Source organism: Culex pipiens, chromosome 3, assembly GCF_016801865.2.
Source record: "Culex pipiens pallens isolate TS chromosome 3, TS_CPP_V2, whole genome shotgun sequence".
In the NCBI taxonomy this organism is placed as follows: Eukaryota; Metazoa; Arthropoda; class Insecta; order Diptera; family Culicidae; genus Culex; species Culex pipiens.
In genome coordinates, this window is record NC_068939.1 from 47,677,964 (window position 1) to 47,692,673 (window position 14,710).

Sequence of the window (14,710 nt, forward strand, 5' to 3'; positions counted from 1 at the left end):
CGAAAAAATGCGTAGAGGCATAGTCTGGGACACTACAAAAATTACTGCATACTTCTTTTTACTTAAAATATAGAAAATATTAGTAAAAACACAGCCAAAGTTGACCCCTAAAAAATGACATTTTGAAAAACATTGGCAAAGTCACATAAAACAAGTAAAACTTCCAACCCATACATATTCTGAAATTTTAAGAGTTCTTCTTTTCAATGCTTTTTAAAGATCAAAAATTGGTTGAGAAATGGATTTTTTGCGATTTTTTAAATCGAAGCCCGTCTAAAGGCGGGGTTGGGTTGTAGTTTAACGTAACGTCCTTTTGACCCTTTACTTTTGATATTTTTCCGTGCTGCTTCTTACAGTACGATTTTAGCATCTTGTATCGATTTTAACGCCTAAATAAAACCTCCTTTCTTGAATACTGCAGCGAATCCAAGCCGATTCAGCTGTTCTCCCTGTCCATTACCAACTGTCGAAGCAACGTGACCAATGTCACTCGAACATACAACATTCAAACCATCCCCGGTCACGGATCGCCAACTCCGCACCGCATCCATAAACAATTCAACAACAGTTGCTCAACATTTCATCATTCTCACCCAACTCTTTCTCCCTCTCTCGCTCTCTGATCGACTCGCACTTTACTTCTTTCTCTTGTGTTTAAGGTTTTACTCATTCAACCCAAAATGATGACGGGTGCTTTATAAAAACGAAATTCACACATTTTTTTTCTACAAATTTTAACGGAAGCACAGTAAAAACTGTAAAAAATGTAATAGATATTTTATTTGACTTGTAAATAAATAGTTAAATAGTTGATCAATTAATAACAAAGTTTATATTGATTGATCATTATATTTAAGGTAAAACACTGAATTCAAAAATTTCTAGAATTTTTACTGTTACCAAAAACACCTGATTGGGATGGCTACCGATGACGATGACGACCCCCCAAAAAACATGCCAAAGAGAGAGAGCGAAAACCCCCCAAATGTGAGAGCAAACGCACTTCAAACGCATCAACTCCCACAACTCTCCGGAATCGCTCTCTCACTTCTCTCTCCCGATCTCCCTCTCTGGGATACATTTTGGGGGAAGACCCCCCCATGCCGGTGGCCAAGGGGGGAAGTTCTGTGTATTTTCCACGAAAGCATGTTCCGCACACAAACACGCACACACCACGTCGAAAGGTCACCTTCAACAATCCGCGCCGCACCGAGGATATATTATTCCCTGTCGGTGGATAGCTCTTCAACGCTTCATACGTGCTTCATCGGTTCAACCGTACGGTCGAGTCTCGCTCCAGAGCTAGTGTTGAAAGTTTGTGGTTGGTCAACCCTATTGTTTGCAGAAAGTTCAAGCAAAAGTGAGTTTGATTTAAAAATGTTTTATTTGAACTGTGATAAAGATAAGATATAGTGGGGGATAGTTAAACAAATTTGGAAGAAATTACAAGTGAAAGTTATTTATAGACTTGAAGAGTCCCAAGTTTGCCCAACCTCGACCTTGTGTCCCAATTAGCCCTGCTCGAAGGGTGTTCTCTCAAAGTGACCTCTGAAGCTGATCATCCCAGTTTTCTTGGTTCCCAATTCCAGCCAAACCAAGCCAAGATGTCTCTCAAGTCGAAGCTGATGATGGAAATTGCCGAACCGATGACCTCGTCGGGCAACAAGGTCACCGTCGTCGGTATCGGCCAGGTCGGCATGGCCTGTGCCTTCAGTATTCTGACCCAGGTAAGCTGACCCCACAATTCTTGAATAATCAGAATCCTAATCCAAGTCCTAATTACAGAGCGTATCAAGTGAAGTAGCCCTCATCGATGTGAACGCGGACAAATTGCAGGGTGAAATGCTGGATCTGCAGCACGGTTCCGCCTTCATGAAGAACGCCCAGATCCAGGCCAGCACAGGTCAGTTACCCTGATTGCAACATCAAAATCGTCCTCAATTGGTTGATTGACCTCTGTTCTACGAAAGAACTTTCACTTTCCGTACAATCGGTCGACGACGACGACCGAGGTGTACCCTTGTGTGCCAATTAAGGGCGAAAGTAAAAGTTGGGACTGCAAATTGTTGTGACGAGAAGTTTTGTGCGCATGTTCCCTTCCCATGTGCTGGGCGGCGGCGGCGAGAGGAAGTTAAAATTTCCTACACTCTGTAGACTTGCAGTCGGTGACGGTCAAAAACGCGAACAGAAATGTGTGTTTGACCTGTTTGTATTTTTATTTATTTATCTTTTCTTTTTATAAAACTGGGAAAAGAACGAGGCGGCGCGCGATCAGTTTGAAGATCGTGCGCGGCGAGCGTCGTTCCCTGCTAGAAGTTGACTCAAGTATGGTTAGCTCGGGTGAATTTATTTGATTGCTCCAGACTGAAGCAAAAATCCAGCATGTGAGGAATTCAGGAGTGCTAAAACGGAGGGGATTATCAAGTGGGTACGCGTCTAAAGATTGAGTACAAACTTTTGAAAGTTTTGAACAAAAATGTAGAAAATGACTGGTATAATAGATATAATTGTTTTTATAACATATTTTGTTGTTTTTTTTACAACATTTTTGAAATTTAAAACATTACATCTTCAACTTCAAAACCTATTAGAACTTTATGTCAATAGAGACAAGAATCTTGTTTGTTTCATGGTAACATTTGTTGAGCTTGAAATATTGCCCAAAACAAACCATTGCTAGAAGAACAAACAGTATCGGGTATCGGCACTTGAAATAAGAAATCCTACTTGAACTTAGAAATAGGGTGCTTCAGAAAAGAAATCAAAGCATTGTTTATTTAGTTGCGTTTGTGTTTTTTTATGCCACCATTAATTCAAAAAAAAAATAATGAATTGATAAAAGATGATGAAATGAGTGACGTAAACTTTATTCAAAATATGCCCAAAAAACATGTTATCTGCCAACGCACAAATTTTCGGAAAAAAATGGGTAATTTTGGTCCCTGATCACATTTTTCGACGGTGAGAGTGATAAGACCCCTTTCATAATTCTGGTTTATTACTATGACACTTTTTCCGTGATTCCTAGCTCTTGTCGTGAATAGAAAGAAATTTCGTGTCAAACAGACTCTTATACGTGCTCAAAATTCAGAAAAATAAAAACGTGTTTTTCATTGAAAAAGTTTCAAATTCGCCATTTCTCGTTACTCAACTCATATTTAAAATACAGACTTTTATTTAACATTTAAACTTTTTGATTGCGTTATTTGTTGTCATTTATGTGTATTTGTCATTTTGGTGTATTTGACATTTTATAAATTGATATTCATCTAAAGTTAAAAAAAAACTCCATTGGAAATTGAAGGCCCCTAAAGGAGGTATTACACTAAATCACACTTTGCTTTAAAACACCTTTCGTGCTTGACAGTTTGTTTGCCATTTAAACTAGTTTTTTGGCAAACAAGTTAAATTGTATGCAGTTAATTGTTAAAGTTGATTTCATACGCTGGGGAGGGTGACAGTCTGCGAATGCTAAAATTTGAGTGGTTTAAACGAAGTTTGAAAAAGGAGGTATTAGACTACGGAAAACAAACAAACAAACTCGCACTTTTTGACATTTTGGCAGTTTGCCTGCCTGCATTTGTTTGCAGAAACATCAACCGGCATACATTTTGCTTTGTTTGCGAGTTTGCCGTAAACATGTATGCGAGTTTGTCAAACTGTCAAATACAAAAAAGTGCAAGTTTGTTTGTTTGGCGTAGTCTAATACCTCCTTAAGTGTTATAACTCCTTAAAATATTTAATCGATTATATTTCGATTTGTCGAATTTTGCACATTTTCAACAAAAAATAGAATTTTGAAGAATTCATGTAAAATTCAAACAGAACAGTTTTTTTAAAACAGGTCTAATTAATTTTTTTTTTTTGCTTTTTGGTTGTTTTTGAAACTGCCGAGATGTCGTCATTTCAAAAATAAAAAGGCCAATTGGAAAACAGCCAAAAATGTCACTTCCTCAATTTCAATTCTTCAAAATACTATCTCTCACCAACTATTTGTCCGATTTTTGATGTAAAATAATTAAAATAGTAAAAAAAATCTCAGCTATTTGAAAATAATAGCTTATGCAACAACTGGCAAAAAGAATCGCAACGAGTTGCAAACAACATTTTTTGCAATTCCGAAACTCACTCTTAAACTAGACTTTTAAGTTAAATGTCCATTAGGGTGACAAGATAAAATGAAAATTTTGGAAAATCGTAAGAGATACCCCTTGGCTCGACTCTTTAGTTAAAAATAAGTAACTGTGCCAATTTTGAACCAAATCGGTTAAAGGTTAAGGATAGCTTTGTATCGTTGAAGTTTGTATGGGAAAATTCGAAAAAAAATGTAAAAGCAAAAAAATCAAAATTCCGCCAAAAGGTAGCGTTAAATGTGTCGAATCATTGTCAAGTGTGATATTCTTATCTAAAATTGTATGACAAACAACTTTGTTGAAGCACACAAAACGATTCGAGTTAACCCTGACGAGTTATTAACGATTTAAAGAAAAAGTTTTTGTATGAAAGATTTTTTTTCACCAACTTCAACGATAAAAAGCGACCCTTAACCGATTTCGCTCAAAATTTTCACAGTTACTTATTTTTGCCTAAGGAATCGAATCAGGGGGTATCCCTGAAGTCGATTTGTTTTATGCCACCCTAATGTCCATGTGTTTGGTCAATTCACCGTTCAAATCAAAACAATATTGAAAAGTATTGCTTTTCGATACAAGTACGTTACAGTGCTTTTTTCTGTCTGAGTAATCTACCACTTAAATCTGATTATTGGTCTATTGTAGGATAACAGTGCTTAGGAGTAATCCTATTTGATTCTGTTATTTTTGGTATAGAAAAGTAGGCCGTAAACTATTTTCAGAATTAGGCATACATGGACACCAATTTTCAAATGCAATTTACCCAGTGCATTTTATCTAAAAAAGTAGATTACTTTTCGATTGCAAACTCGATTTTGCACTTTAAAATATTTTTTGCAAAATTGTGTGTGCAAAATTCATATTCCTTGAAAAAACTGTCCATGCTAAATAAAATAAAAATACGGCATTTGAGAATACACTTTAAAAAAAGTTCACCAAAAAATCGGTATTTTTTAAAGATTATATATAACTTTATTTCTGATTTTTCCTAATGGTCGATTTTTTTGAAGACACCAGTCAGAATATCCTTACCAAGCCAGATTTTCATAAACTGATTTTCTCGGTGAGCAATATTCTCCAAATGCTCTTGACCTTCCTCAATGCATAAAAATACTAAATTAACGCCACATCGCAGTTCAATTCTGATCAACTCAAAACTGTATCCAGTTCAGTTCAGTTCCATTCAATTTAATTCCCCACTACGTCACGACCGTTTGTATCACTCCCTAACCTTGACTTGATTCAATTACCGAAAAACGGGTCACGAACACGCGCGTCAACCTTCTAACCGACTCATTCACCAAATTCAAGTTCATTAAGCAACGACGACGCGACATCCCGTCACAATCAGCACAGACATGTCGGCAACTCTAGTTGAAAGATGTTTCCTTCGAGAACTTTCTCGAAACTGATAAGATTTTTTTTATCAGAAACACAATTGTTTGTTTTGGCAGTTGTTGGCAACTGTTAGAGACAGTTATAACTCAATTGATAAATTAAAAAAAAGTCTAAAATTTGATATTCTTTGTTCGTTGCGATGTCACAAATAGTTGTTGCGTGACGTGTTGCATACCGTGTCGCGCAACATACTGCAGCGCCTCTACTCGTGAAACAATCAACCTTCCCGATGTCGCACAGTGCGTAGCACAAGTCTGGTAACACATAATAAAATTTCGTTTCTCCCTATTTCAGATTTCGCCGTTTCGGCTGGATCTCGCCTGATCGTCATCACGGCCGGTGTCCGCCAAAAGGAGGGCGAGAGCCGGTTGAACCTGGTCCAGCGTAACTGCGACATCCTGAAGGGCATCATTCCGAAGCTGGTCGAGCACAGCCCGGACTGCATCCTGCTGATGGTGTCGAACCCCGTTGATATTATGACCTACGTGGCGTGGAAGATCTCTGGGCTGCCCAAGAACCGCGTCATCGGTTCCGGCACCAACCTCGACTCGTCCCGATTCCGTTTCCTGATGTCCCAGCGTCTGGGTGTGGCCCCGACCTCGTGCCACGGCTGGATCATCGGTGAGCACGGTGACAGCTCGGTCCCGGTGTGGTCCGGAGTCAACGTGGCCGGTGTCCGCCTGGCCGAGATCAACCCGAGCATCGGAACCGCTGATGATGATGAAAAGTGGGGAGAGCTGCACCACGAGGTCGTCAACAGTGCCTACGAGGTCATCAAGCTAAAGGGATACACTTCGTGGGCCATCGGTCTGAGCGTGGCCTCGCTGGCCTCGGCTCTGCTGAGAAACACTTACAACGTGCACGCCGTGTCCACGCTGGTCACCGTAAGTCGCTAACCTCAAAATTGCAACCCCAACAAATCTAATCCAATTTCATTTCATTCAATAGGGCGAGCACGGAATCAACGAAGAGGTGTACCTGTCGCTGCCCTGTGTCCTTGGCCGCAACGGCGTGTCCCACGTGGTCAAGCAAATCCTGACTGAGGCCGAAACCAAGAAGCTCCAGGAGTCGGCCAAGATCATGTCCGAGGTGCAGGCCGGCATCAAGTTCTAGGTTATGTAAGCCATTAACTGTGTTTAACAAGTTAGCAAATACTATTTATATTAATTAGCAAAAAAAAAAAAAACAAAATACAGTGAAAGGCCCCTTAAGCACTCACTCAATCTTTCTGACAGCACGCACACAACCATACACCAAAGTCATTGATGTTGTTTCCTCTCCAACAAAAAAACATGATCCTCTTATGTAGTCTATGATAGAAAGTATTAAAACAAATTGAAACTTGACCGTAAACAAAAACAAAACAAACAAAAATCTCTGTTAAATAAGGATAAAGAAGTGAAAATTTATCGATACAAGAAAAAACACACCCTACCTCGAAAGGCATTTACGATTCGCACTCACTCAATTCGGCACTAGGGCAGAATTGGAGAAAGAAAAGTTTGCTGCATAGTTGATGAACTCACAAAAGTCACTCGTTGAAGTATTGCTTCACAAATAAAATTAACTAAGCAAGGCTAAGTAGCGCTTTATTTTTTTTCTAATTCAGGTCAACCCGTTCGTTTCGAGCGGGTTCGATGCAGAACAGTGCATTTCAAAGTTTTAAAAACATAGGGTTTGAATGATTGCTGCGAGGACGGTAGAGAAGAGCACGGTGGTCTCGTTTGTCAAAGATTATGAAGGATTAGAAGAAAGAAAAAACACACTGACACACCATACACCTTGAATGAAATAGATGTGCAAAGATAAGCCAGAAATAAAGCATCTCTGAGTAAAAATAATCAAATGTTGTTTTTATCATTCCGAATCATTTCCAAATGTGTCTTCTCAGAAAATCTATTGACGCAGTCCATTCCTAAATTATTATTTTTCAGTTTGTGTTGCGCAAATGAAAATGTTGTTTCTAAATTTAACATTGAGCTCACATTTGAATTGAAGTTTTGACCTTACGATCGCGTTCCTAAGAACGCCCAAGAACGAGACGAGAATTGAATTTTGAAGATAAATGTTTAAAAAGGCGTTACAAATATTTTTCAAAGTGAAACTATGCTTTGTTATCTATACCTTTTTCAATTTTCCCTGCTTTTCCAAACCCGTGCAATCAACAAAGTTTAATTTTCCCATCTTCCCATGAATTTTCAGTATAAACAATCGATCAATTTTTAAAAAGCCATGCGTCTCCTTCAAATTATATGAGCCTAATGCAAACATATGGAGGTGCCAAGCTCATGTAAATTTTATTTGTGCCATAAAATGGGGACTAAACCAATCGCTCCCAAAAGGAACATAAAAATTGCTGTGCTCCCTAGGTTTTGATAACTTTATTTTTGCTTACAATCATATTACTCTCTACTAGCTCATGAAAATTGGGTCATTCTTCGCCAACTCACACAGCAGTTGCTCCGACCCCTCTTCGATTTGCGGGAAACTTTGTCCTTTGGGGTAATTTTTGTCCCTGATCACGAATTCGAGCTCCATTTTTCGATATCTCGTGACGAAGGGGTGGTACGACCCCTTGTTTTTTTTTTTTTGAGGATTCGAAAAAGACTTGTTTTTTTTCAATAAATTGCGGCTTGAAAAGGTGATAATTTGGACATTAGGTGTCAAAGGTACTTTCATGTAAAATTGAACGCCCGATTTGATGGCTTACTCAGAATTCCGAAAAAAAACGTATTTTTCGTCGATAAAAAAAAATAGTTCTAAAAATTTTGCCAATTTTTGTTGCTCGACTGTATAAAATCTTGAGACATGTCATTTTAAGAGTAATTCAATGTTCTTTTCCAATCTACAATAACCCAGATTTTTTTTTTCATTCAGAGTAGAGCGTCCAATTTCCCATCCCGGGATTTCCCGGAAAACATATTTCCCGTTTCCTGGGAAATTTGTAAATTTCCCGGGAATTCCCGAAATTCAAGCGGAAGTTTACATTTTCTAAACCTTTTGGAACCAATTTTTTGAAAATGTCTGAAAAAATGTTTACCATGATCAATGAGATGAAAATCGAATTGGTATCGTTAAATATTTTACATAGTTTTCCCGGGAATTCCCAGGAAATTTTTAACCCCGGGAAATTGAACGCTCTAATTCAGAGCGAGATTTTTCAATTTAAAACTTCGTGTTTCGTGTTTGCAGGGTTAATTTTATGAGTGTAATAATATTCCACGAAGTTGCATACATTTACAAAAATCGATTTCAGGTTTTTTTGTTGTTGAAAAAGTTGGTTGTCGTTGATCATGGCCGTTCAGGTCACCCAGGACAGACACGAATGCTGAAACAAAAAGAAACTTAAAAGAAACTTTTTCAAAAAAAAAATCGTTAAGTCGTGATGGTTACAAGCAAACTCCATATGTTTATATATCATTTTTTTTGTAAATTTTTGTTTGGTATACAACTTTGTAGAACATTGTTACACTCTTAAAAATAACCCTGCAAAGCTACAAAAAAAACACGAAATTTATAATGAAAAAAAAAATGTTCCTAATTCAAAAATGACTATTTTGCATATTTTTTCGATGCCAACCTCCGTTTTTTTTTTAATTTTGAGTACGCCATCAAATCGGGCGTCTAATTTTACATACGAGGTCCTTTTGAAACCGAATTCCAAAACCATCAGCATTTTATGCTGCAAATTATTGAAATACACGTATTTTTTCGAATGTTCAAAAATGGAAGGGGTCGGGTTCGGATTCGTGATCAGGGACAAAAGTTACCCCTTAGTAGAAAGTTTCACGCAAATCGACGAGGGGCGGGGCAACTGCTGTGTGAGTTGGCGAAGAATTACTCATATTGGGACCATGCATAAACCACGTGGACACTTTTTTGGAAATCTCAATATGGTCAATATGGGGACTTTATGTAAAATTGTCTGGAAAATTGATTAATGCATTCGGTTTTTGAAAATTTTGACGTTTAGAACACTTTTCATAAAAACAGTTTGAGTTAATGATTTTTGTAATTTTTTAAGGAGAGTTGCTCCATCCTGCATTTTTCGTGAGTCTTTTGCAACATCTTTGGCTATTTTCACAAACATTTTGAAAGATAAAAAAAATCGTGGGCTCACCTTCAAATTTGATTTTTAAACTAAAAAAAAATCTCATAGAATTGGCATATATTCTTTCAGTGAATTTTTTTTAGATAGCCGCGTCAAATTTCCTACAAGTTTGCCTTTGACCACTTTTTGATACGATGCAACGGCTTCAAGATACAGCAATATTTAAATTACGTAATACAAAAATATTGAAAATAACTTACGCCATTCTCAAATGTCATTCTCGAGTGTAACTGGCTTCAAATAAACAAAAATGAAGTATATAAGCGTAGGAAAACATGTTTATAAAGTTCCATAGAGTTATCTACGTGCGCGTGTATTGCGTGTACGTACACGAAAAAGATTGAGGTTAAAATTTGTACCGTCCAGCAAAACAAATGGCGTGCTAGTGTGCGTGAGCACGGGCTCAGATAACTCTATTGCAATCAGAGAGAATCGGGTACAACCGATTCCCTATTTGACATTGAATTTATCTTTTCAAAAGCAACATTGTTGTTCAAATTTCGAAAAAAATGTTGAAGATTTTGGAAACATTTCAAAGTTTACACTTATTATACAGTTTTTTTTTGAAAAGTTTAAAAATCAATGGAGCTTTCTGAGAAACGACTAATTTTATAGAATGGTAATCTGGCAAATGGAATTCTGAGAAATTTGGATACAATCCCACAAAAAGTAATTTTTACTAAGATATTAAAATGAAAAACCACCACCATGCACGATCAACACAGATACCACCGACCGGCGACATTCAAAATCAGCTGACTGATGCGGGATCGCGCGCGTGTGCTAATACAGAGCTAATACCAAAGGGAAACACACAAACCCATACTCACCCACACACACACGGGTCACACTTGCCGATCGCAACAGGTAACAGAAGCGCAGACGCAGCGGGAGCCAAAACAAAGCACGTTAATCGACGTCACCGGCTCAACCTAGCTGCAACAGCCCGAGTTTTGTTCGGATCAATCGAGGAGGGGCGCCATGTTGGAACATTTATTTGTTGAATGATTTTAATTTAATTTTTCAAGTTTTTTTGTGATTTCTGGTTTAGACTATTTCATGCTTTAGTTATTCGTTTAATATTTCTTGAGGAATATGACTATTTTTAAATAAATAAAAAATGAAGTAAATTTCTCTTCATCATAATTCCAACATGGCGTCCCGGTGACACACTCACACACCAAAAACAAACGACGAACCCGCGCACAGGTAAAACTCCCGATCGCACACAGCACAAAGAGTCACCTCAGCGATCGGTCGGCGGCTCAACTCCAGATCGTTCAGTATTCAAAGTGCGCTCGGTCAGACTCGACCAGTCCGGCTAGTCGTCGCGATCTTCGTTCGTCACACAGTTCGCGGAGAACGATCGGACTGTCTCGTTTTCGCGCGTGTACTCGCGGCTGGTGCTGTCCCGCTCACACCCACACACACACCCGATCGCGGTCTGGAGGCTTTTACAATATCAGGTTCTGTAGCAAACGCTGTTTTATCACGAGAGAGTGACGAAAAAAAAGCTTCACTGAAAAATTAGAATTTGGCGAAACTTCAACGCACGGTGACGGGGTGGTATTGTTTGTTTGTTTAAAAGTTTTTAAAAGTGGAACGCACGCACGCCGAAATCGGCGAATCGTCGCAACACGATCGGATTGCATTTTTAGGAAGTTCCAATCGAAGGCGAACACAATAGCGGTGAACGTGATTGTTGCGCGAAATTCAAACATCGGAAAACCGAAAATGTCACCGCTGATCCACTTCCTAACCGGAATGCCGTGATGACGATTGATGACCTGGAACCGAGTCCAAACTCAGAGTGAAAGAGTCGCGATCGTCAAATGCGATTCCACAGTGACACTGCTGGGGTAGACTTTGACGAGAGTCAAAACAAAAGCGAAAAAGTTCGCCACAACTGCGAATGCTAATGGTGAAATTGAGTCTAAATGTGCGACAACGGGGATCGACTAGGCCAGTCATGACGCGTTGATGGCAATGACGATGGTGATGATTATTGTAAACAGGTAACACCTGTGTGTACCTGTGGCTGGTTCTGGTGCTCGGCGAAAAATGGTCCGTCCCGGAGACGGGTTCGGAGTTTGAAGAATTTAGGTTTGAAGGTAGAGACCTTGCACCAGATTGGTCATTTTGCATTTGTCGAAGAAAATGTATTTCCCCTGGAATGTGTTTAAAGAAACACAAAAGTTCGTCGCTTATTCTATTGTTTCAGTTTAGGGCATTTAAGTCACTTTTTTCCTGTTGCTAGAAAACCTATGAAAGTCATTTTTAGATCTGAAATTTTAATTAGAAGAGTAATATTTAACACATTAAAATTTACATAAAATATTTCATTTATTTTGTGGTTTAAGGTGGTAGATGGTGTCTTTCACTTTTGGGGCAATGACTGTCAATGATGGTTCTGAATCCAGGGTCCAGAAATAGTAAACTTAAATGAAAAAATAATTAATATTTGTAAAATGCTTCTACAAACAACAAAAAGAAACCCATTTCATGATTGAATGTTGATCTAAAACAAACAAGGACGCCAAATGGCCGATCGGGAATTATGCCTTTCAGAGCCTTAAACCTGTACCACTTTTTTTAATTTCCCGAATCCATGAACTCGTTTTGTTCAACTTTTGTTTATGTACAAACTTTACTCATCTTTATTTTGAGTGTTTATTTTGATGCACTAAGACCGCGCACAAATTTTTCAAAGTGTATGACGGACGCAATTTTTTTTCTGTAACAATTTTGGTGGTTCAAATTTATAATTTATTAAGGCCGATAAAAAACTAAAGGGCAAAAAACTAAAAAAATATAAAAATTAAAAAAACAAGCCATAGTTTCAACATTTGAATGAGAAAGGTGTTTTAAAATGCATTTTTTACTAGTTCCCTTATTTTGCAATCATTAGTTTAAAAAAATGAAAGATATGAAGAAAACAAAAATTTTAGCAAAAAAAAATATTTGCAGTAATGTACATTTCAATTTTTAAAAATTCAATAGAATTTTGAATAAACCCAGACATGCTAACAATGATTTTAAACGCAGGGAAATGCAGTTTAGATTGCAATTGCAATTCTATTAAAATTTTGAATTTTTCAAAAAAATAAATAATTTGGCCCCCTCATAAGTGAATTTCCTATGGCCGATTTTGAAGGGAGGAGGGTGGCAAAAACTTGAAATAATATGGCCTTAGTGAAGAACTACTCATTAGGGTGCCCCGAAAAAATGACCCCCAGCTCCACAAGCGGAAAACGGTTTTTGAGTTATTTTGAGCATCTGTGTTAATTTTAAGCGAAATTGGTTAAGATTAACCCATTGATACTCGAGCCTAAAGTTGGTAAAAAATATGTTTTTCATACAAAAATTACATTTTAAATCGCTAATAACTTTTCAGGTACGAGTTTTACAGCTTTGGCATGTTCTACAAAGTTGTAGAACATTAAATTTCCATAAAGATTCTCACTTTTTAGAATATTTGGATGGAAGTAGCGTGCCCGCAGACAAAACCGTAAGAAAAAAAAATTCATGCATTTTTCCGATTTTTCCAATACAAACTTCAACCTCGAGTATCAATGGGTAAATGTTGACCGATTATGCTCATATTTTTCCCAGAGTCCTAAAATAAGTCAAGGAACAATAATCAGCTTGTGGAGCGAGGTTTTGAAAAAAAGTCCCATATTCTGAGCACCCTACTACTCATATAGTTTCAATAGTTCCATGAGAAAAGGTCTGCATTCGAAAAATTTTCAATAAAGTTTTTAAATAATGTATTCTTGTTCTTCAATATTTCCGTACATTTTGCCATTAAAAAAGCATAGTTTAACATGTTTTCAATAGAAGTTTTAAAAAATTAAGTCGCAACATTGAAAAAAAAATTATCTTCAAATTTAAATTATTTGGAAGCTGTAACTCAGAAACCAGTTGTTAAAGATTTTCATTCAATAGGTGAAAAGTTTTCATGTAAATTTGGTTTCTTGAATTCGATCGTTGTCAATTCAGATTGGTCTACGATTTTTTTTTTGTCTGTTGCAAAACAGTACGTTTTTTTTCAATTGTTCAATTTTTACGCAAGATAAAAAACTGCTTTCATGTATTTAAAAAAAATAGTTGGAAAATATAATTTTAATTTCATAAATAAGAAACAAATTTAAAAAACACAGCTGAATTTTCATCATTGGCTATTAGAATTTAGTTCCCCTAAAGCTGCTCCAATCGACAGAGTTAAGTTTAAGTTTATTTAAAAAAAATATATCTCAAATTTGGTTATTCAGCACGTAAAACCAGAAGGATTCAGATCAAAAGTGCTCTGATATGGTTCTAATTAGGCATGGCCAAAATAAAAAGACCCGTATTTCATTGTTTGGTGATAAGGGTGGTCCTATTCGAAATAGGGTGATCCAAAACAAAGCGTTTTTGACGATTTTCGCAAATCCATATTTTTCACACAAAAAATATATCTCTGGAGCGGCTGAGCCAATTGCAGATTGCAGCATTGTCAAAAAAGGGGATTAGTAGAACATTTAATGAAAAATACAAAGACATTTTGAAAACATAGCTGTATACACTTAAAAGATCAAATGAAAATTTTATTTGCTGTTTTGATGGTCTGGGACCAAAAATGCCACTAGTAAATCGTCAAATTAATTTGCAAAAAAAAAACAATTTGACAAATTGAAACCTTGGACGACATTTTGACATAAAATTAACGACAATTCATAAAAAAAAGTATGTTTCGAATAAGGTGTCGTAAAAAACGAAGTTGACTTCCTAGCTGTCGGCCACCATTGCTAGTACCAACCACTAGTGTTTTCCTTTTTATCTACAAGGACTTCGCCGCCCTGGGCTCCTAAGTGTATGAAAGTATGGCACGGAGCGACGGCGCCGAATACCCATATTTACACAAAGAATTTTAGAGCGCCCGCCGCGGGATTCAAACCGGCGATCTCTGGATAAGGTGTCGTAAGAGATTCTAAAACATGCGTTGAATCGACGATTCATTATAAGCCAAGTTTCTGATAACTTTTCAACCAAATTTTGACCTATTGCTACCTGTCGAATCGGATGATCA

The 14,710-nt window shown here is 37.3% G+C and overlaps 2 protein-coding genes across 2 annotated transcripts in view; both read left to right on the forward strand.

Moving 5' to 3' along the window:
- The first annotated feature begins 1,201 nt into the window (after positions 1 to 1,201).
- LOC120412615 (L-lactate dehydrogenase) lies at positions 1,202 to 7,369 on the forward strand. Its single transcript, XM_039573166.2, has 5 exons — positions 1,202 to 1,360; positions 1,590 to 1,727; positions 1,786 to 1,903; positions 5,826 to 6,415; positions 6,480 to 7,369. The coding sequence occupies exons 2-5, from the start codon at positions 1,605 to 1,607 to the stop codon at positions 6,642 to 6,644; spliced, it is 996 nt and encodes a 331-aa protein (XP_039429100.1). The 5' UTR covers positions 1,202 to 1,360; positions 1,590 to 1,604; the 3' UTR covers positions 6,645 to 7,369.
- Positions 7,370 to 10,928: 3,559 nt separating this feature from the next.
- LOC120412592 (bestrophin-2) overlaps positions 10,929 to 14,710 on the forward strand; it is a 53,424-nt gene continuing 49,642 nt past the window's right edge. Inside the window, exon 1 of the mRNA XM_039573122.2 lies at positions 10,929 to 11,108. The gene's annotated coding sequence lies outside the window, so the exon portion shown is untranslated. The remainder of the gene's footprint in view (positions 11,109 to 14,710) is intronic.